Below are 23,286 nucleotides of genomic sequence, written 5' to 3'. Positions count from 1 at the left end.
TCTAATTCAGCATGCCTGCTCGCTTCAATGCACTGTGACCTTCCTTCTCTCCAGACTTTTCATTCCTACTCCTAGAGACACATCTAGGATCCTTCAGCTGGACCTAGATCTAGCGCTCAACTCTCATAGTGACACACAGGATTCCGGAGCGTGAGTGGGGACTCCTCTCTGCCCTGCTGCTCATGTGCCAAGAGCCCTGTGTGGTACATGTCACAAACAGCTCATGGTTCTTGGTTTTTCTGTTTTATTTCCAGAATCTTCGGAAGCTGCCAAAGCCAGCAAATTGGTGAGTACTTCAGCGTGAGACCCTGCCGCCTGCTTGGAGAAACTCATTCCTTCGCGTCAGTGTGTTGGCTTTTGGGAGGGGAGGGTTTGTGCACGCTAATCAGCTGAATTCCCTGCATTAGCTCTTCCTGCCTTTCCAGAGTGTAACCAAACATCTGTCTCTCAGAACGAGTGCACATGCACACAGCAGGGCCAGGATTTCAACCAGTGAACATTGCAGATTAAAGGGGGCAAAAAAGGAAAACACCAAATAAAATGGCTGGTGAGGAAAGTCTAGCTTTTACGTTATCCGGGTGTTCCACAAGGGATTGCCTGGGGTCAGTCAAGAGCAAGGCAAATCAAAAATAGCTTTATTCCAAATGACCAGAAACCTTTTTGGTTTGTTACAAACAGCCCTCTCACAGGGGGGTCACACTGGTGGGAGGGAAGTGAACAGTCTGTTGTTTTGAGGTCGGGGGGGATCATTCTTCATTTGATTCAGCATTGCAGAGCCTGCCCTTGAATGCTCTCCAGCAGTGAAATTGCGATTTCCCTCCAAATGAGCCTACATTTCAGAGAAGGAAGTAACTCTCTCTCTCTCTCTCTTTAACAGCATATTTTAAATTCACCTTTTCTGCTGAAAATCTGTTGGGTTTCCTGGCTATGTGCCTAGTTTCCAGTTAAGCTTTATATATACTGCCCGACTTATCTTTGTCCAGGAGTCCTGGTGGCTCGTACAAGGCCTACATGGGTGCCCGTTACTGTGTCTGCGTGTCCAATCACAGAACTGGAAGGGACCTCGAGAGGTCATCTAGTCCAGTCCCCTGCACTCGTGGCAGGACTAATTAGCTAGACCATCCCTGACAGTTGTTTGTCTAACCTGCTGTTAAATATCCAGTGATGGAGATTCCACAACCTCCCGAGGCAATTTGATCCAGTGCTTAACCACCCTGACAGTTAGGAAGTTTTCCTAATGTCCAACCTAAACCTCCCTTGCTGCAATTTAAGCCCTTTGCTTCTTGTCTCGTCCTCAGAGGTTAAGAAAAACAATTTTTCTTCCTCCTCCTTGTAACAACGGTTTACATACTTAAAAACTGTTATCGTGTCCCCTCTCCGTTTTCTCTTTTCCAGACTAAACAAACTCAATTTTTTCCGTCTTCCCTCAGAGTTCATGTTTTCTAGACCTTTCATCATTTTTTGTTGCTCTTCTCTGGACTCTGCAATTTGTCCACCTCCTTCCTGAAATGTGGTGCCCAGAACTGGACACAGTACTCCAGATGAGGCCTAATCAGCGCGGAGTAGAGCTGAAGAATTACTTCTTGTGTTTTACTTATAATACTCCTGCTAATACATCCCAGAATTACGTTTGCTTTTTTTAAAACAGCATTACGCTGTTGACTCATATTTAGTTGTGATCCACTATGACCCCCAGATCCCTTTCCTCAGTGCTCAGTCCTAGGCAGTCATTTCCATTTTGTATGTGTGCAACTGATTGTTCCTGCTTAAGTCGAGTACTTTGCATTTGTCCTTATTGAATTTCATTCTATTTACTTCAGACCATTTCTCCAGTTTGTCCAGATCATTTTGAATTTTAATCCTATTCTCCAAAGCACTTGCAACCCCTCCTAGCTTGGTATCATCCGCAAACTTTATGCGTGTACTCTCTATGCCATTCTCTAAATCATTGATGAAGATATTGAACAGAACCAGAACCAGACCCAGAACTGATCCCTGCGGGACCCCACTTATTCCCTTCCAGCATGACTGTGAACCACTGATAACTGCTCTCTGGGAACGGTTTTCCAACCAATTTTGCACCCACCTTATAGTAGCTCCATCTAGGTTTCATTTCCCTAGTTTATTTATGGGATGGTCACAGGAGACCGTATCAAAAGCTTTACTAAAATCAAGATATACCATGTGTACCACTTCCCCCATATCGACAAGGCTTGTTACCGTGTCAAAGAAAGCTACCAGGTTAGTTTGACACGATTTGTTCTTGACGAATCCGTGCTGACTGTTACTTATCCTCTTATTATCTTCTAGATGTTTGCAAATTGATTGCTTAATTGTTTGCTCCATTATGTTTCCGAGTACAGAAGTTAAGCGGACTGATCTGTAATTCCCCAGTATCAGAGGGGTAGCCATCTGGATCTGTAAAAGCAGCAAAGAATCCTGTGGCACCTTATAGACTAACATGTTTTGGAGCATGAGCTTTCGTGGGATTGCTAATGGCTCAGATATCTCCTCAGTCAGCTCCTTGAGTATTCTAGGATGCATTTCATCAGGCCCTGGTGACTTGAAGACATCTAACTTGTCTAAGTAATTTTTAACTTGTTCTTTCCTATTTTAGCCTCTGATCCTACCTCATTTTCACTGGCATTCACTATGTTAGATGTCCAATCCCACCAACCTTCTTGGTGAAAACCAAAACAAAGAAGTCATTAAGCACCTCTGCCATTTCCACATTTTCTGTTATTTTCTTTCCCCCCTCATTGAGTAATGGGCCTACCCTGTCCTTGGTCTTCCTCTTGCTTTTTCTTTTAGCCCAATCCTCTAATTTGTCTAGGTTCCTCTGTATCTTATCCCTACCCTCCAGCGTATCTACCACTTCTCCTAGTTTAGTGTCCTCTGGAAACTTGCTGAGAGTGCAGTCCATGCCATCCTCCAGATCATTAATGAAGATATTGAACAAAACTGGTCCCAGGACCGACCCTTGGGGCATTCCACTTGAAACCGGCTGCCAACTAGATATGGAGCCATTGATCACTACCTGTTGAGCCCGACAATCCAGCCAGCTTTCTATCCACCTTTATAGTTCATTCATCCAGCCCATACTTCTTTAACTTGCCGGCAAGAATACTGTGGAGACCATATCTAAAGCTTTGCTAATGTCAAGGAATAACACGTCCACTGCTTTCCCATTGTCTTCATAGTACTGTTCTCCTTTCTACCATCCCTTAGAATCATTAACTCTACCATTTTCATGATCACTTTCATCCAAGCTGCCTTTCACTTTCAGATTCTCAACCAGTTCCTCCCTATTTGTCCAAATCAAATCTAGAACAGCCTCTCCCCTGGTAGCTGTCTCCACCTTCTGAAATAAAAAATGTCTCCAATACATTTGAAGAATTTATTGGATAATCTGTGCCCTGCTGTGTTATTTTCCCAACAGATGCCTGGGTAGTTGAAGTCCCCATCACCACCAAGTCCTGAGCTTTGGATGATTTTGTTAGTTGTTTTTTTTTTTTTTAAAAAAAGCCTCATCCACCTCTTCTTCCTGGTTAGGTGGTCTGTAGGAGACCTCTGCTATGACATCATCCTTGTTTTTTACCCTTTTTATCCTTATCAAGAGACTTTCAACAAGTCTGTCTCTTATTTCCATCTCAACCTCTAGTCCAAGTGTACACATTTTTAATATCTAAGGCAAAATCTCCTCCCTTTTTTCCCTGCTGGTCCTTCCTGAGCAAGCTGTACCCTTCTATACTAATATTCCTGTCATGTGTATTATCCCACCAGGTCTCTGTGATGTCAATTATAGATTCATAGATTCTAGGACTGGAAGGGACCTCGAGAGGTCATCGAGTCTAGTCCCCTGCCCTCATGGCAGGACCAAATACTGTCTAGACCATCCCTGATAGACATTTATCTGAATTGCTCTGTTATAATTTTTCCAGTGAGCTGGTAAGTTCCTAACGTCCTCACTGGCAGTTTATTCAATGGTCTTAACCACCTCATAGGACAGCTAAGGAACTTTTTGGCGTAATGGTCCGAATCGTAACCTCACCTGTAGCCTTAGCGCCAGTGTTTAAGCCATTGTCGACGCTTGCTTCCTCCTTTAGAAGGCTAAAGAGTGAACAAGTTTTCTCGCCTCCTCCTGATGCACCCTTGTAGATATCCTTAGTAAAACTGAACTAAAAAATGTCCATCTTTCCTAGTTTTCGTCTTTTTTTTCCAATTTAAACATATCAATACCCACATGCTTTCACCCTTCGTGTCATAGGGCATTTGTTTCTAAGACCTGTTAATCATATCCGCTGGTTGACTCTCTGTCTCTGGACCGCTCTCCATTTCTTCACAACATGGTTCTTGAAAGGCGAGTGCCCCAGAACTGGATCTTTTATACTCCAGTTTGAGTGGCTACACCAGCGGCCCAGAGTAAGAGCGGTAAGAATGACTTGCTCGCTGTCTTGTTTACAACGAACCTGTGTAGATAGCATACCGCAGAATCATCATTTGCTTTTTTTTGCACAGCTCACACTGCTTGACTTCATTTTAGGCTTGTGGGTCCCCTATACCCGCTAGGATGCCTTCCTAGCCTTTTTCTCCTTCGTAGGTTGTCTCTTCGATTCTGTATGGTGTGAATAACTGCTTGTTCCTTCTCTAAGTGGACGAGCACTGTGCATTATGTCTTTATTAAAGCATTCATATGTTTACCATTTTGAGCAGTTCTCCATCGGCGGCGTGGCGGGCGGCCAGTTTGGTATCATCTGTAACACCTTAATAGCGTCCCGGTGTGCTATGCCAATATCATAAGTACACTTGAGATGAAAGATATGTGACAGAACCGCATCCGCACAAAACGAGATCCGGCTTGGCGGAACCTCATCTATTACTCTATGACCTTTCTCCAGCAGGATTGGGAAACAGTTAATACGACTACTCCCATTAAGTTATGATGTTGCCTGTTTATTGTAGGAATATCATGGCGAACTATGTGCTATACTGGGTAACTAAGAAGTTAGGATTATCACATCCACCGGCTTCTCCTGTATCCCACAAGACTCGTTATCTATCAAACATTATCTTTCTGGCACAGAAGTTAAACTAACTGGTCTGTAGTTTCCTGGGTTGTTTTTATTTCCCTTTTTATAGATGGGCACCATATTTGCCCTTTTCCACTCTTCTGGAATCTCTCCTGTCTCCCATGATTTTCCAAAGATAGTAGCTAGAGGCTCTGATACCTCCTCTATTAGCTCCTTGAGTATTCTAGGATGCATTTCATGAGGCCCTGGTGACTTGCAGGCATCTAACTTTTGTAAGTGATTTTTAGCTTGCTCTTTTTTATTACATCTTCTAAACTTTCCGTCTTCCCATTAGCATTCACTATGTTAGGCATTCCCTCAGACTTCTCGGTGAAGGCTGAAACAAAGAAGTCATTGAGCATCTCTGCCATTTCCAAGTTTCCTGTTACTGTTTCTTCCTCATAGTTTTTATTTGTTAGTATTTTGAGTTCTTCCTGCTTATTCCCCATACTTCTTGCATTCATATACAGACATCTAAGATACTGATTTGATTCCCCCCACTCCGCCCCAGTTCTGTCTTCTCTCCTTTATCCCTGCTATAACAGTCCATCTTCTTCCTCCAAATTCTGACCCTTCTCCCAGGTCTCCAGGTTCTTGACTTACCTGTGGGCTTTGGTCACCTGCCCCCCATAAACCTAGTTTAAAGTGTGTTTCCTGAGCCAACAGAAAATTGGAGCAGAGGCATAGATGCCATGTTTTAATCCTTCGGAGACTTTGGACAGTCTGACCACACCAGTCAAAGGCTCGGTATTTATATGGGTGCTGAGGACATTCACTATCACATTAGCCAGGCTGCACAGGTTTTGTACATCTTCATAACACAAGCAAAACGCTCACTGCTGGGGTTGGGGAAAACTTCCCCAAGAGACAGGCTATTCCGGGGATTCTCAAACCTCAGTGCACTGCGACCGCCTTCTGACAACAAAAATTACTACACGACCCCAAAGCCCACGGCCCAGGATGGAGGGGTCAAAGGCCAAGCCTCACTGCGCCATAGGGGCTGGGGAGCGAAGGCAAAACTTAAGCCCAAGGGCTTCAGCCCCAGGCAGTGGGTCTGTAACCGAAGCCATGTCACGCAGGTGGTGGGGCTCAGGCTTCATCTTCAGCCCTGGGCCTCAGCAAGTCTAAGCCAGCCCTGGCAACCCCACTAAAACAGGGTCACGACCCACAATTTGAGAACCACTGGGTTATTCCATGGTGGCTCACTTGGGTTTTTCTTGCACCATCCTCTGAAGAATCTGATGCTGGCTACTGTCGGAGACAGAGCGTGGGCTACATGCATCTAGTGATTCCTGCTTTATAACATATTCCTCCTCCTAAACAGGCACTACGGCCATTGCCAGTGTTCTACGTGTACTGTAGGGTTCTTTGGGCATCCTTTAGGACTTAATGTTAAAATTCAGTTCTCCCCTCTGTCTGCGCGTGGCAAGCCTGTGCCTAGATACTTGATAATCTGGCTTTGAGCTGATACAAAATCCTAGGCAAAGGAGCCAAAGCTCAATATAGATTGCTTTAGAGACTGCATGTTCCCCCATGCAAGGAGACTCTGCCCATTTCTTCAGTGCTATGGTGCTGAGGGCCAAATGATTCTGGGACAAAATCTCTAACAAAGCACGTGCTCTAGACTGAGCATTCCCCAGTATTGCTGCCCATATCAGTCATTGCTGCTGTTTGCTGCTGATGGTCCTGAGGCTCTTAGCACTTGATACTATAAGAGCTGAGTGCTGCAAGGGGGATTAGTTTGATAAGTTACCATCCTCTGATCCAGATTTGGTATCTTACAAGCAAGTCTTGTTTTTACTAACCCTGTTCTTTGGCCAGTTATGGAGGAGCCAACGTTTGCTGGCTGAAAGTACATGGTAAGTGTCTTGCTAGGGAGTATGGCACTAGCTTAGGAAATGCTGTCAAAATCAGTGTCATCTCCTCCTCTGTGTGATGACCCTTCCATTGGCCAAGAAAGACCAGATGTTACTCTGTAAAACTCAGAGCTCCTGGGCTGTCCAAAGTGGTTGCTTGAGAGCTTCATGGCATTGTTGTCAGCAGCGTTCCCAGCCCACTGTTGGAGGCCACCTCTGCTTGTAGCCCATGGTTCTCTTTGCCTGAGAAGCCCATCTTTACTCTGAATGAAGTCTCTGTGCAAGCTTTCACCACACGTTGCCACAATTGTTTTTCATCATGAATCCAGTTTTTAGCACCTATACAAAGACATGCGTTCTGTGGAGACACTGAATCATCTAAGTCTAGAAGGTTATCAATAGAACCTTTCACAGTAAAGTCAACCTTAAAGAATGTTTAGTATAAGAACAAATCAAGCTCATGCGAAGCAGTGGTCACTCCTACCTTGCAGTCCCAGAGGCTGTCTATGCTGCAGTTGGGTTGTGAAATTCCTAGCTCAGGTTCATGGACATGTGCTAGCTAGAGCCTAGGTGCGTGCTTGGGTGGCTAGCTTGGCCCATGGCGTCACAGTCACACTATCTGTAGTGTGCTAGCTCGAGCTGGGAATGACACCTCCTAGCCGCAGGGTAGACATACCCTGAGTGTGAAGTGTGGCCTGTTAGGAGTGGACTATCCATTGATTAGACTGACATGTCATTAGCACAAATTCCTTAGAAATCACAATATCTGTCTGAGATGTGGATTTTCTGCGTTGTGGCATCTCTTCTGGCACGTTGATCTTGGCAGATAACTACTGCTTCATTGCAGTTCTCTCTTGTTAACGTGGTACCTCTTTGCTTTCTCTGCTTCTGAGAATGTGGTACCAAGAACCAAGGTGAGATGCCCGGACTTCATAGCTTTCTCTTAATTTCTCTGCTTTGCCTATTTTGGACTTAGTTCCTTCCTGTCAGGAAGGGGATGTGATGTCGGGTCCCCTTTTCTTGAAAACTGTTTCAGTAGCGAGTGTGGGTCTATAAGAAGCAAAAAGAGCAGCATCCTAGAACTGTGTCCAGGTAATCCTCGATAGTCACACAAGTTACTGGGCTCAATCTGATACTAAACAACACTTACATGGGACTTTAGAGTAAGATGTGTTCTGTGCCCTCACAAGGCTTAGTCTCATTTAGGCAAGTCATGGGATAGCAACTCAGGAAGAGTGAGGAAGAAGGATCAGTTCCTGGAAGGAAGTGGGTTTACCAGAAGAAGAGGGGACTCGGCAGTTGGGGAGTGGAGGCCGTTTCAAGCAGCATGAGTGTTAGCACAAAGCCAAGAGCATGAAGGCGATGGAACATGGGTGCAAAGTGGGTGTAAAAATGCTACCAAATCGGAACAGTCCATTCTTTACATTGCCTTTGCCCAGGGATAAATAACTCTACAAGGTGCAAGGCCGTGGAGTCAGGCCCTGAGGCATCAAAGCCAAGCCTTGCTCTCCTTCAGGCCATCTGCAGTGCTTGCTACTTAAAGCTCTTCTACACAGGGGAGAGTTTCTGATTAACTCCCTGTGTGGATGCTCTTATTCTGGAATAGGAGCATCTAAGAACATCCACACGGAGTTAATCAGGAATAGCTATTCTGCTTTAAACTCACATCCTACCTTAATCTAAATTAACTTCCTGTGTAGACAAGCCTTTATTGATTGTGTGTGACTTCCCCCGATAACCTCTCCTCTCTACCCTGGTTTCATCGCTCTGTCATCGGAATGATACCGAAGACCTTTCCCATTTTTCCTGCTCTGTGCTGAAGTGCATTTTACAGCCTCTCCTGTCCTTTGGTGATTGCATGTTGGATTTGCAGAGCACCCTGCTCACTGCCTGAGGCAATGCTGCTGCTCTTCAAGAGCAGCCTAACTGTATTAGTAACAAAGCTGGCTGAGAAGCCTGAGGGCGTCACGGAGCAGCTTCCTGCCTCTCCCACGGACAGAGTTTTACTGCTGTTTATTGCCTCTCTTACATTCAGGAGTTGCAGATTAACAGCATTTTGCCACTAGATGCTGCTAGAGTCAAGGGAAACAACAGGCATTCTGTACTCCATTGAGCTGTGAACCTACAGTACACAGCATCAGAGTGTCCAGTGATCTAACGGGCACATGACAGGAAGCACAGTTTGTCTCCAGGTCCACTGGGGACTGATTTTGCCACCCTATAGTCAAGTTACCAGCCATATCTTTGAGATGACACCTTTAGCCAAAATAGTCTCCCTTTTCTTCAGGTCTCCCCAAGGTTAAAGGGACACGGGATAATTTAGACATCAGATTTTTATATAAAGTGTTTACAGACAGATGTTTGTTTTTTTTAAAAAAAAAGACACTGCCCTTCTATAGCAACTTTCTTCCAAGGATCCTGTGTTTTACCTCCACTAACTGATCCAAAATCCTTGGGGAGTAGGTAAGGATTTCTACTCTGAACTGAGATGCAGATTGGAGAAATGTCTGTTAACACGTGCACCCCAAGAGCACCCGACCAGTCAGTGGCGGAGCTGAGAGTGGAACCCAGGAGTTCTGTTTCCCAGTTCCAGTTTTAATCACTAGGAAACATTCCTGCTTTAATTCAAATATTGTCTTGAACACGTTGTTGGAGCTCGCTCATGAGAGCCCCAAAATGGAATGAAATGGTCTATTTCTTGGTCCAAAGCCATTGCAGTGTAAACAGTAAACCAGCAGGGCAATGGACAGATGTTAACACACTGTGGTGTGCGGGTAAGATGGGGAAGGAGTTGTTTCCTGACATAGGTTGCATCACTCAAATGTGTCTCTGTGCTGGGGATGGATTTCCTGTGAATTTTATCTCCACTCCTTTCTGCTAATCCCAGGGATAAATGCTGGTAATCTGTGACTGCCTCATGGTAAACCAGCCAATTAGAAATCGGAGATTCTCACTGCTTTAAGACATCCCTTGGCACTTTTATAATAGCATAGAATTTGTGCCTTGTGTTGTGTCCTTATCCAAATGGAAGATAAGTGAATGCGTTTATTGTTGAATCTGTTTCTGTAAAGAAGCTCCTGGTATTTGAAGATAAGGTGAACACCACCTGTTCATTTTCCCTAAGGGCATCTGTCATCCTAGCCTCAGACTGAGAGCGCCCTGCCAGTAAGCATGCTGCTTGATAAGGCTAGAATGGCACTGCTAATCTCTGTGAAGGTGGACACAGGGCCTAGGTTAACATGGATGAAATAAGAGGCTTACACAAATGTGTAAATACGGCAGCAGTAGCCTTCTCCCTAGGCCTCACTCTGACTGCTGTGGTAATTGAAATAATGGTGGTGCTTCTGGGTTTGATATGGAGAAGTGACTCATAGTAGCATATCTGTAGAGGTCAGTGCTACTTGGGCAAAAGAGAAAATTCTCTGTCTGTTTCCTTCTCTCTCTCTCTGTCAACATATTTCGACCTGGTTTGGTCGATAGATTTGACGCAGCCAAGGCAGATCTGTCTAATGGGGAAAGTGGCATGTTCAAGCCCTTATCTTTATATAATTTGAAGCTTAAATATTAGTCATAACACAATCATGAGCAATTGTTCATGTCTTTCTTGGTTATTGCAGGCCTGCCCAGTTTTAATTCACTCAGCTCCAATTTTACACTGGGAAACTTGACTTGTAGGTGGCAGTAAGATACAGAGAAATCACCAGGTGTAGTGCAGGCAGCGGCTGTACGTGTTTTCCCACCCCACACCTGGGCAGAGGTTGCTGAACTGGGGCTCAGTTTGGAATATGAGGTTGGGGCAGACCTAGCTTCCTAGCAATCCCAGGCTTCTGGAGGCAAATGCATTGACTGACGGTGTTGGAAACAAAATATTACCCAGCTCTTGTAGCGTTTGTCATCAGTAGAGTGTGAAGCCCCTCACAGAGCAGGGCAGTAGTCATGGCATTATCTGTTTTTTACAGGTAGGGAAACTGAAGCACAGAGGGGAAGTGACTTGCCCAAGGTACCTGGCAGGCCAGTGGCAGAGCTGGGAATAGAGCCTGGGTCTCCTGAGTCCAGTCCAGTGCTTTCTCCACTAGGCCCCACTCCCTGCCATTAACTAAACTGTCAAGTGTGGTCATTTGCCTTTCAAAATGTTCTTTGCTGGAACCTTAGAACCCTTAATGCCTTAGGAGCCAAAGCCTGATTAAAGCCACTCTGGGGTAAAACCCACGAGCCTCAAGTTATCTGCTACATACTGGCAGGTCACATTTCACAGACTTGTTTAGGTTAATCTGGGTGCTTTCTTCCTTGCTGATTGTACATATTATTGAGGTCTGGTGACTTCAACAGAACAGATCACAGTACCTTCCTCAGGAACAGCAGGGGAAGCTGTATAACTACTCAAATCAGTAACATGCAGCTGTGTGAATGGTTCACTTTTATTGCCTGTCGAGGCAGTGTAAACTCTAACTTCTAACCTTTGTCCTCTCTTCATGCAGCGCGGAGCGAAACCTAAAAAGGTGGTGCATTTTTTTGGCAATTAATCTGTACCTCGCAGAATCTCGTGGCCGCATGAAATGCCCCCAAATACATCTCGGCTCATTTTCACTCATTGCTGCTGTGCCTTCCATTGTATGGTCGCATGTTTACTCATTGCATGTGTTCCCCTTCTCCAGTTGGACCAGCTTGCTTACAGGATGCTAGGTAATCAGAGTCCAAATGCACTGGGGGAAGAGCATTGCTTTATGGGAAGGTGTCTTTCACCACTTCGCAGCCTGCCACGCAACCTGGTAGGGAACGTGGGTTCATAAACCAAACAATGTCATTTTTCTTGGGAGTTCTGAGAACTTTCTGCTGTTTCTTCACAGCATCAGGATAAAGCTTTCACACCAGTGCTGGGAGTGAGTTAACTATTGTACTTGTGAAATGTGCCCATTATATTTCTCTCTGGGTGCATGTATTGAACTTCTTGACATCAACACGCAAGAGTCGGCTTTAGAATCAAAGGCCCAGCACAAATATTATGATCTCCAGCCCATCGCTTAGGCTGATACGTTAACCTTGGCTTTCACATTCTGCCGCCTTGTGTCCTTCCAGCTATTGCTGTGATGGATGTAAATCTCCTGTGTAAAGCACCAACAGCGTGCTCAGAACTGTGCACAATAGATGTAGGCTCACTCCCTGCCCCTTTGTCTAAAGCAGGGGTTCTCAAACTGGGGGTCAGGACCTCTCAGGGGGTCACGAGGTTATTACATGGGGGGTCGAGAGTTGTCAGCCTCTGCCCTAAACTCTTCTTTGCCTCCAGCATTTATAATGGTATTAAATATATTAAAAAGTGTTTTTAATTTATAAGAGGGGGTCTCACTCAGAGGATTGCTATGTGAAAGGGGTCACCAGTACAGAAGTTTGAGAATCACTGGTCTAAAGGGAGAAATGAAAACAGACTGCGATTGCCCTACATGATCAGAGAGGTGCTGTCACAGGGCATGGTATGGTTTTGAATCAATGGGTAACAGTTTGCTAAGGGAGGTGGGTTGACACTGGAATATTTTGTGCAAAGTATCCAAAATAGACAGCCAAGAAGATAAACCCAGCAATAGGGAAAACTCTGTCTCAAAAGAGCAAAAAATTGGAGTTTGGAAGCAGGTAGTGCGGTTACCGGACATTTTTCTTTCTGATTTGAAGACAAGTCATCATTTTGCCTAAATGTAATACTTGTAAAATGACAGTTTTTCCCAAGCCTCTCTTTTTCAGACACTAACTTTTCTCTCGAAAGAGCCATCTCCTTTCCACCCACCCTGTTATATCCTGGCAGCAGCCAGGGAAAAAGAGAAGGCCAGAAAATCCCCGCAGATCTGTCGTTTGTTTCAAATTGCAGTTGTATCAAAAGGAAAGCTGTGCGGTCTCAGCGGAGCTTAGCAGTCTGGCTGGGGCATGTTGTAACTTTGACAAGGAACCCCTGCAAACCCCGCCCCCCCCATACTGCAGTGATGGTCCCATTAGAAATGCAACGAGCAAGAGTAAGGAGGAGAGTGAGACAGTACCTGCTTGCTCCTGTGAGTGATGGCATGCAGGCTGCCAATTAGTGCTGCTGTGGATCTTTCACTTCCAGTCTATGTAACCCTTCAGCACTTGGGAGGAGAGAGAATCCGAGCCCAGACCTGCGTCTGTCCCTTCCACAGAGTGAGCACAATGGAGAGCAGAGCAAGAGGAGAAGCTGTGCTCCCCTGGAAGTTTGGTTTTCTGGGCGATACTGTTCTGACCTCCTCTGTGACTCTGTCCAGTCTGAAATCTCTGCATGTGTCTGAGCTTACTGAGCTGCATGCGCTTTGCCCTGTTACTTCACTCTGCTGCTAGCTCTTGTCCCTGCTGTCTGCATGCTGCTGTTACTCACCCCCAGCTCTGGCTTTCCTGGTTCTGCACGCTTTCTCTGATGGAAAACCTTTAGCGTGTGTGGATTTTTACTTTCCAGTTTTGCCTCACTTCATTGTGAAGATCGCCACTGAATTGGGTTGGTGGCAGGCTGTGCCACACATGGTACCATCCGTTCAGGGCATTAATTGTCTCATTCTAAAAGGAGCAATTCCAAGTCAAACCGATACCACAGAGCCCATCTGGCGAGTGGGGTTTCCTCCCTAACATTGTGGGACTAACCCTGGGATGGAAACCGAGATCGGACAGGTATGTCTTAGAGCTTCCTCCCAGCGCGACAAACTGGCCTCAGCTCATTTGTAGTTTCTTCTCACCCTGATCCTCAGTTCCATTTTAAGGGTTGAAACCATCAATCAGCTCACCGGCTCTTTTCCTTGCGTCCATTTTAGTGTCTGGGAATTGAGGTTCTATTTGGTAAAACTCCTAATGCTTGAAAAGAAATAACAGTAGTAGTAGGCAAATCCGTACTGATGAGATTATGTATCTCTTTGCAGTGCATGATACACGTTGGATTTTAATCGGTTTAAAAGCTGTTTCCTCCTGCTCTATTTTGGGTGGCAGATGGCCCCAGTCCTCTGAGATTGCCCACCCCTTAAACTGGGGCAAAGAGCAAATACAAATAATCAGCCTCTTCCGCTCTCTGCCTGCCATCGGGATCCCAGGTATTCAGCAGGGAGGGTGGAATAGGTCCCCTCTCGCCTCTCCATGACCTCCAGTGAGTAACACTAACTCCACCCTGGCCTCCACAGCAGTCACTGTGACTCTTCTCGAGGGCTCCCAGTTGCCTATTTCTCTCAAGGATTGAGACAGATGCTGTTTCCACATGACACCTCAAGGAACTTCTGCTGTGCCTTTGAGTCAGTTTCCTTTAAGGCCTGCATGCTGGGTACAGGGGTAAACCAGGGGCTTCATGCTGGTAACGGTGGAGCTGTGCAGTAGCACGAAGTCTTACAGAGCAATGAAGTTCATATTTCTCCCCAAAGGTATCTGCGGCTCCTGTCATTCTGCATTCATCCCGCCGGAGAAGCCAAGAGCAGGTGTTGTGAATCTGCTGAGGGGAGCACTTGATATTTCGGCCCATGCTGCACTTGCACAAATAAAGAACACAGCTGAGTGAACAGCTCACTAGGGAGTGCCACACTGGGAGAGTGCTGAAACCACCTGCAGTGTGACAGGCCAGGGGAGAAGGCAGAGTAGCTAGCTGTTTAAGGGCAGCAAGATGGCCATTCTCTCCAGTTTTGGAGTGAAATTACAGCTCACACAATCCTCTGTTCATTGCTACAGTGCTGTCTGGCATAGCAGTTACTGTGCAGAGAGCAAATCCTGCCTCAAATACCTGGGACTGTCCCCCCCTCACTGAAATGTCAGCCTTGCAGTGGAACAGTAGCATGCAATAGCTGCAAAGACAGACTGACATCTGTGAGGGGTTAAATGGACGAAAAGCCTGACCCCTTTGTGTCTGAACCCAGCCCTGTAGGTATCTGCCTTGGACATATCCGTAGCTCAGCCTGGAGTCGTGTCCACCAGGGAGTGGTGGAAAAGCCATTCATTTATGTACAGGTTGGCACAGGGCCCCTGAGCTTGGCAGTTCAGGTTGTGGTGAGGTTGGAAGCAGCTGCTCCCATATGCTGAGCAGCTCCGGTCAGATGTGGGTAATCAGTGTCGCCATTTTAGTGGGACCAGCCTCAGGCACCAGCTTTTTCTTCCTTGAGGAGACAAGGTTTTTAAGCTCTGAGATGCTCCAAGGTGCAGTTCATTTAAGGGGACTGACCCCAGTCAGTAATGGGGAGAGGTGCCTGAGGTTCCCTAAGCAACATGGGAATAGCAGTGGGCAGAAACAGCCAAAGATGATTGTGGTAGGCACTGCCCTACTCTGTTTTCCATGAGATACAGCCTGACCTCGGCCAAAAAAGACGGGCAGTGTCCTGTTCCCACACTCAGGGGTCCCAGCCTCCCTGGACAGTGGCTGTGGAGAGTTCATGTACAGGATTATGGGCAGCTGCATGGAACACCCAGTCTGGTGCAGTGTCCTATTGACTCAGATGTAGCCAATTGTTTGACTACACGTTCTTAATGTTCAGAACCAAATAACTGAACTTAGTCAAATGTATAAAGATAAAGCAGTGCAGTGCGAGAAGGAGACGCTCATACTTTCCTCCTGGGAAGCAAATTCTCGCTGCGCGTTCACCTTACACAGGTGTGCTCCAAAGATGCGCATTTCAGCTACTAGTATTTACCGTGTAATTTTTATAAGTTACAAAACTTTTTACACGTCACTTTAAGTTTAACCCACTACTTTCTGCCAGCTGTGTCCTGGGAGCTTGCCTATCCTTTCTCATGTGTCCGTTTTGAATGCTGCATTCCAAGTGTTGATGAGCCAGGAAAGCACTTGCTAACTGTACTTGGTACCAAGTGTTCGTGTATCTTTGCTTTGGTACATGTCCAGTTTTCGAACACTGAAGCTGACTCTAGCTTTGCAAAGCGCTGTGGGATGCTTGACCCGGGTGAACAGAATTGTGGGAAGAGGGTAATACAGTCAGTTAATATTAATTCCCAGCAGCCATATACATAATGTGTACTGTGTTAATACCATGCACATAATACCTATTAATGTGTATACTGCACCCAACATATACGTATGGACTAACAGTACCACTCAGCCACATTTCTGCGCTTAGAACAGGGAGCTGGCTCTTAGGGACAAAAGAGACTCCTCCATTGCAGCTTCGCGCTATACAGAGAGGCAGAAGATGCTGGGTTGTTTGAAAATATAGGTGGGAGAACTCAATGGGACAGTTTAGCTGAAGGTTGGGCAGATGAGCTGTCCAGAGTTATAAATTAGCCACCGCTAGCAAGTTCGAGCTGAAAGGAGACAGGGCAGCAGTCAGGCAAACAGTCGCAATGGGCAGATTGTGGCTGGCACAGTTGTTGGAGCTGAAACTGAGGGCCTGTTCCATCTGATACTGCAAGTCTGAGGCCCTTGTGAGGGGGAGCGTAGCCAGCTAGTGCTTGGTCCGTTTTACACAACAGCTGGATGGAGACAGAGAAAAACTTTGTTTCTAGGGCGCGTTATTGGGAGGAGCTGATTCAGTGATTCATCAAACAGTTTGTATCTGCCCCATAGCGGGTGGCTGGGATCCAGTTTGTTCCCTGCCTTTATTGTAGCCTAGCTTCAGAATTCTCTGTATGCAGAATCTACCCGAGCTTCATACTGTGACCCATAGAAGCAGCCTCATTGCGTGCACCAGAGACCATTCAGCTATCAGCATAACATTCAGTGCTCTGGGACTCGTTTTTAAGGGTTGTATTCTGAGCCCAAGTACAAAAGATTATAACAAGCAGGGCTCCCTCGTCTCTCATGCATTCAGCAGCTGCTGCAACTTTGTCCATTTCTTGTTACATCTCTCGTTCCACTACTTCTGGCAACGTCCACTCCCAGGGGCCTCTCTTGGGAGTTAGTGTACTGTACTAATGGCTCCGTTTCTTGAGCAAATGCGCCTGTTCTGTCCTTGAGAGGGACCAAGTGCATGTCTGCTTACGGCTGGCTTGAGTTTTGGTTTTCTTTAAAGACAATGGAACGACTCAAGCCCGATTTAATGTTTTAAATGAAAGAAGAATCAGATGATCCTTCTGAAGTGTGTGTTTCTCATCTGGATTGCAGGGTGGACATGTCAATTTTCCTGAGCCTTTTTGTGAGAGGGGGGGCAGAGTGGATCCTGTGCACTTGAGAACTCTTCTTTTACAGGGAATTCTTCACTTAGCGGGAAATATTTCTCTCGCCCAGCCAATAAGCTGTGATGACCACGTGTAATTTCTCGAAGGAATGAGCACTGTTACTTCATGGCAATATCTTCGGTGTGGAATCATGACTATTTCAGTATTAATGGGGGTGAAAGCTGCTGAGTTCCATAGGAACAGTAGATGGTGGAACAAGCCGATCGTTGCTGTTTTTTGTTGCAAGTGTGTACCGGAGTTCTTGCTTACACAGGCCATTCGACTGTCGGCCTGGCGGCAGCTCCTTCTTTAAAGACCCAGAAGTGAAGCAGCCCTTGGGCTCGCTGCCCACAGTAGCTGGGAAGGGCTAAATATCTTCATTTGTGTACTGGTGCCACGAGCCCTTTATTGCTTCCTGTGAACATGAAATCAGTCACTTTTCAATGCGCCATCCATCCAGCTCAGAGAGCGCTTATTTACTGGACAGTGTTGATCAGCTTCTCACCTTTTTTTCATTTTGAATTGTTCCATTTAAGAGCCGATGTGTTTTCTCCTCTGTAGCTTTACCTATTTAGTAATTGTCTCAGGACTAATGCACTTGTAAAAGATGCTTCCAGTGCCCCATTGACACAGACACTACTTTGGACAGGGGCAGGTATCTTCCAGCTTTCTAAAATCAGGCACTGGCATTAGAAAAGGCGTCGAGTCATTCGATTTCCTGTTGGCTCTTTCTGCTTCTCATAGGATCCCTGATTCTCTTAACTGAAAAAAAGCCCTGTCAGTTTTTGGGTGACTCAGTGAACGCTGTGCTGTGCACATTGTCAAGTAAGGGGCGTACTGCAAGTAGCTCTCGGTTGCCTTTGGCTAGTAGACAGACCTTATTCCAGAGGAGCGTTGGGCGCTGTTTGGGTAAAATTGCAAACTAAAGCTATTATCCAAACTGAGAACATGGCAATGTGCTATTGTAAATAGAGATTCTCTGGAGCTGTTAGTGCCTTCAAAGTCCATTCCAGAAGTCTTCCTCTGTGGGCTTGCATACACTTCAAATGCTACAGCGGCATGGCTGTGCCACTCCAGCTGTGGGGCTGTAGTACTGTCTACGCCGTCGGCGTAGGGAGTCCACCTCCCCGAGAGCCGGAAGCTAGATGGATGGAAGAATTCTGCCATTGACCAAGTGCTGTCTACACGGGGACCTAGGTTGGCTTAACTACACCGTGCAGGAGGATGGATTTTTGACACCCCTGGCCAATGTAGTTAAACCAACTTAGTTTTCTAGTGTAAACCAGGCCTGCATGCGGCCAGTGTATAACAGACAATAGTCTTCACTGAAATACACACAAATTGCACAGTGTACATCTAGATTCCACTAAACTCTGCCAGTGGCACAGTCCCAGGAATGCCATTTAGAAAACAAGGTAGCTGTAGCTGTGTTGGTCCCAGGGTATCAGAGAGACACAGCGGGGGAGGGAATATCTTCTATTGGACTGACTGTCGTTGGTGAGAGAGATGAGCTTTTGAGCTACACCGAGCTGTTCCTCGGGTCTGGGAAACGTACTCGGTGTGTCGAACTTGAACGCTGGTGTGTGTTATCTGGGTTCCCGATGCCTTTGTACAGACTGATTGGTGTGGGTAGAATTGCACAATAAAGGCAGTGTGTTCTGCTATAACTGTCTGGGTGAAAGGTGAGTAAAAGGTTCATAAATAAATCCCTGTGGAAACTTCATCATTCTCTGGCTGTGGCTGGATCTAAGAGCACTCACAGTAAGGTGGAGAGAGACTTGCACTTAGACATGGACTGTGGCTCTGCTCAACTCGCACGATCCATTTCTGGGTATCTAGTCTTGGGTTGACCCTTCCTTTGTCAAAAATGGTGATGTCTGTTTCAGTTCTCTGCCTCTTAAACACTTGGGTGCACCCCACTCTTTAGTGCCCCCATGAAACGCTGGGCTCTTGGGGTGGTGGCTCCTTTCCATAGCACTGTGACTCTGTGAAATCATCTCTCTTGAATAATCTGTGCAGCTCTGTTATTGCTGTGCATCAGTGTCGCAGTTCTTGGGGGTTTGTTCTCAGTGCTCCTTCCTGATGCTCTGCTGCTTCAATGGATTTTTTGTTGGTTGGTTGTTCATCCTTTAAGCAGATGCCTAAAACAGGTCCCACCCCTGGGAACTGGAGTTTAAGTCTGTGGTTCCTGGGTTGATTTGGATTCAGCTTCCCATTAGGTTCAGCAGATCTACTGTCAGATGTCTGAGGGCCCTGCTGCTCATATTGATGTACTGAGCTGCAGTTTCTCTGATATTGCCCTGGAGGCGTGGCCAGCTGCCGTCAGATGTGCATCTGCTGAAGCCCGACTCCTGGCAGCTCCAAACTGAAGAATTCAAGAGCTCTGACTACAGCGCGTGATGGATGAGAGCCTGATCCGTCAGGTTAATCCCAGAGACAGAAGTGCCACATTTAACATGCAGCTCAGAGGATCCTGCATTGAGATGTGTGCTGGGAGTTGGCTTGGTTGGCTTAACATGGCCCACAGAATTTAGTGCAGAGACCTTCAGAACCACCTGCTCCAAGGGTTTTGGTGCCAGCTGGGGTAGCTGCTGCTGTGTTGCCTCTGGCAGTTGACCCTTCCTGACCCACCCTGGAGTGTCAATGAGCAGAGGTATTTTCTTGAGGACTATCACTACCTTTTGGACACTGAGGACACACAGGATTTGCTAAAGGTCAAATACATATCCACAGTCGCATACAAGTGATTCTGATCTGGAAACTCCAACCTTCTTGCCACGTTAAAGCAGCTTGTGAGAACCGCTGGATTGAGTTAATTCTTTTTGGTCCACTCAGGGATTTCTTAAGGGCCAGAGTAGCCTTGCCATAGAACTGCTCTTGCCTTTGTAGCCTATTCTTGGTGAGTAGTTGAAAGTGTGGAGGACGCCTCTCTCCTCATCCCAGGGAGTAGAAACCGGGATATCTTATGCTGGGGATGCTGCCATCTACATCTCCCCCCGTCTTTCCTGCATAAGAACGTAGTGGTTGGGGTAGCAATGCCCATGGGTAAGATTGGCCAAACTTTAAAGGCACTGCATCCCAGAGCCCTGACTTTTAGTACTGCTAGGATTTGAGAGTTGCTTCTTTACAGGTTCAGGACTACCAGGTTCCATAGCAAAGGCAGGTCTAGCTATGGAACAGAGCTTTCACCACCACCAGATAATACATGCTTTTAACATAAAGGCATTGGCATGGCCAACATCAAGTATGTGATGCTGTTGATGTAGTGTGGAGAGCTGCTGCGTCAAGGTGGAGGCCCAGATCTCTGGTTTTTATCCAGATTCCACGGAGATCCAGAAAAGCTCAAGTACCTTCAGCGTGTTGAAGAGACCCTGTCTGGAAATCATCCAGAGACCACTTTATGAAAGGTGATGCTGACTGAACCCGCCTGATGTTTCCTTGCTCCTCCACCTCCTGCTGGGGGAAGTGAAAGGAACCTGCCCATAAAGCATCACCTTCTTTTACTGAATGTAGAGGTGCCTCTTATCCACCCTGCAACAGCAGGAACAGAAGGGTCCTAAGCCACTGGCTAACTGATTGGCATTTGCAGTGGGCTCCCACGTTCCATTAGCCCATGTGATGTAGCATTGCTGAAGGTTCTGACACCTGCACCAGGAAGTATGGGTAAGTAGCCTGATAGATGCACTTGGCCACCTACAGATGGCTGTATCTAAACTGTGCAGAACAGATGACAACAGAGAAGCAGCCTATGGAAACCATAAGCCCAATCCTGCAATACCACATCTTGAGCTGAGTACGTAGCCGTGTTACGTCCTGGGATCTCTAACTTGTGTCTGCTCTCCATATTATGATGATGCTGTAGGCAGCTAGTATGGCTTCTGTGCTTGAAGACATCCATTATCTATAATGCTGCTAGAGGAAAATGTTTTGAATAATTAAACAGAAATCCCCTCTTGTTGCTAAGGTGTTCTCGCTCTGTAAATTGTTGCCAGAAAGCAGATTTCTAAAATATATGGTCCTGTGCTGTGTGTATCTAATCCATCTTGGAATGAAGGCCTGCTCCTTTGCGAGAAGCCGACAAGCTGCTCCTCTGCTCTGTCATCTCTATCTAGGCCATGTGCTACAGATTCTACCAATGAATGAAGTCCGAGTCCCCGAAGGACCTGTCTGTGCTCTCCATTGTCACTTGTCAGGGGTTTTAGGCGTTGCAGCTGCTCCCCAAGAGGAAGACACAGTCTCTGGCCTGGCAATTTAGTGTTTCAGATGTAAATTGACGCTTAGCAGCAAAATGGTGGCACACATAGGCCTGCATTGTTAGAAATGCTCTCCATTTTCTGTGCCTCCGACTTTAACTGAGCTCTGCGGCGTTTATTTTCTTCCCAGGACTTGCACGGCAAGGGCTGTGGACTGAGCCAGGTGGAATCTGGTCCATAGTGCTTAAAGTGAAAAATTCAGTTTGAGACTGACAGAGTGCTGTGGGCTTTACCTGTACTTTATTGTCCAAAAGAGATTAACAGTTGCCCTGTTGAGTGTCAGCTGGGCAGATGTTAACAAGGAAGTGGGCTTTCTCCCCTGTTGATAGGAACAGTATTCAGCAATCCATCTCTTTAAACCCAAACGAACTGGGGCTGTGATAGGTGAGCAGCCTGTTATGCTGATCTCCTATTGTCCTAAATCAGTTTTATTTTCTTAATGTGTAACACACCCAGAATTGGCTTTCCTTTCCCCTTTCCCACCAGTTGTCTTCAGCCTATGGCCTGCAGACCCTTGAGGGTCCGCAGACTACACCTAAGATTTTCAAAGGGCGCCGCGCCTCCCTTTGGAAATCTTTAGGGGTCTGCAGATGAAAAAAGGTTGAGAACTAGCTTTAGGCTATTGAACGTTTTTGTAGCTGAACCCAGTGCATTTGGTAGTGCTTTTAAATAAACACGCACATTTCTGATCAAGTCCAGTTAATTTAATTAAAAGATGGGCTGACTGGTGGCCATTTCAGTTTTTGGCCATATATATGCTGGTCTGTTCAAATAACCTTTCTCATTCTGTCAGCTTCTAAGATACTTCAGAGCTTGATAAGCCAGGGAAGGAGCTTGGAAGTGGTGGTTTTAATGCTAAATACATGAATAATTTTCAGAGAAAAAATGTTCTATTTTTACATATCAACAAAATTATGAATAAGACCTTGAAATCTGAATGTTGGAGATCCTGAAAAATGATATGGTAGGAACATCCATCCAGATGTCGAATTCATGGTGGCATTTGGGCTCACTGAACTGTGAATCAAGAGTTTGTGTTGTTACCCATTGGCGCCTCTTCCTTGACCCTGTATGTTGGGGGATGAGGCAGAGAAGGTCAGGGAGAACTTTTAATGTAATTTTAAAAAAATCTTTTATCAAGGCGAACCCTCTCTTATTTCAAGGGACTATGTCAAGGTGAGTTTAGCCCCAGTTTGATACCTGTTCTATTGAATCCTTCTGATTCCACCAACATCTTTTACTCCTCAAAAATTAATTATAGTAAATGCTGGATAGTAAAAGCTCTTACTTCAGGTTAAGGGAGTAAGAGCACTGCTTTTGCTGATACTGTTGGAATTGCGTTTTCCTTGTGTGGCTCTTATTTGTAAGTATAGTTCCCATCTGGTGCTGGGGAATCTCTTGGGCTAGTGGATGGAAGCACAGATTTATTCACATGCGGGGACTCCTTAGAGCAGGGTGGGGTGATCTTAGCTCATTCACTGCCCAATTTTGAAACCGATACTTCAACACCTGAGGACATTACCAGTCATCCTGGCATCCCATTAGAAACTCCTAATTTAGGCTGTTATCATTCTGAAATCTATTTTTCTTTCCACCCTCTCCAAAATGTGTCATCTCCCCCAAATATTTTTGTTTGCCCTCAAACGTCTCATACTTGGTCTCTGGTCCAGAGGAGAAGAACTTCACACATTCCTGAAGTGATTGACCAACCCATGTTTTGTTATGAGATGTGAAAAAAAAAAAGTTGCTTTCAGTTTTAGAAACCCTTTCTGCTACCCTTATCTGTGGAACCTCGGTCTAGAGCTCACTAGTCCTAGGTGAGAGCTCCTGTGGATGCATTGGACAAAGTTCACTTTCCCGGTTTTAAAAGTGATTTAGGGTCAATAATTCCCAGACACATGACATCAGTAAGGGGTCCAGGGCTAAGAATATTTCCTTTTATTTAAAAAAAAAAAAAGTGCCTAAGCCCTTATTCTGTAGAAT

At 45.9% G+C, this 23,286-nt stretch overlaps 1 protein-coding gene across 1 annotated transcript in view; it reads left to right on the top strand.

Annotated features, from left to right (window-relative positions):
• The window catches only part of DCTN1 (dynactin subunit 1), a 108,531-nt gene that overhangs the window by 38,904 nt on the left and 46,341 nt on the right, over positions 1 to 23,286 (top strand). Inside the window, 2 exon segments of the mRNA XM_032787962.2 lie at positions 255 to 286; positions 11,404 to 11,424. Of these exon segments, the coding sequence (XP_032643853.2) occupies positions 255 to 286; positions 11,404 to 11,424 (53 nt within the window).

Source organism: Chelonoidis abingdonii, chromosome 5 (genome assembly GCF_003597395.2).
Source record: "Chelonoidis abingdonii isolate Lonesome George chromosome 5, CheloAbing_2.0, whole genome shotgun sequence".
In the NCBI taxonomy this organism is placed as follows: domain Eukaryota; kingdom Metazoa; phylum Chordata; order Testudines; family Testudinidae; genus Chelonoidis; species Chelonoidis abingdonii.
The sequence above is the reverse complement of the archived record's forward strand: the minus strand, read 5'-3'. Positions and strand labels throughout refer to the sequence as shown.